The 488-nt window shown below is 44.5% G+C and overlaps 1 protein-coding gene across 1 annotated transcript in view; it reads left to right on the top strand.

Annotated features, from left to right (window-relative positions):
• Window positions 1–488, top strand: part of LOC119586980 — a gene marked incomplete in the record, with an annotated part of 81,895 nt that overhangs the window by 72,058 nt on the left and 9,349 nt on the right. Inside the window, 1 exon segment of the mRNA XM_037935722.1 lies at window positions 199–310. Coding sequence (XP_037791650.1) covers window positions 199–310 — 112 coding nt within the window.

Raw genomic sequence — 488 nt, forward strand, 5'->3', positions numbered from 1 at the left:
AGGGTCTTTATCCTCTGGCAGACAGACACATTAACTCCCGGGGTCATTATCGTCTAGTAGACAGACACATTATCTTCCAAGGTCATCATCATCAGGCATATAGTCACATTAACTTCCAGGAACATTATCACCAGCCAGACACAAACAGGGACTTTATCATCTGACAGACAGACACATTAATCTCCCTTGCCCTTCCAGACACATCGTCGCCAAGACAAACTTCCTGTTCACTCCGTCCCAAGGGAAAGTGTTATTGGTTCAGAAATTACCTGTTGACTGGCACGCCTTCAACGTCAAGCCAAACTGGAGGGTAAGACAGAGCTGAGACACGATTTTGCGAGCGGATTGCAAACGCGTTTGTATGATAATGCGTTGTGTATCTGTGTTACGTACGTAGGCGTGATTCTTATTGCTTAATCTGTAACTCATCCGTGCGTTAACATGCGGATGAATTGAGTATGAGGTGATTTATATATTCGTGTTGCCTT

This window comes from Penaeus monodon, chromosome 22, assembly GCF_015228065.2.
Source record: "Penaeus monodon isolate SGIC_2016 chromosome 22, NSTDA_Pmon_1, whole genome shotgun sequence".
In the NCBI taxonomy this organism is placed as follows: Eukaryota; Metazoa; Arthropoda; class Malacostraca; order Decapoda; family Penaeidae; genus Penaeus; species Penaeus monodon.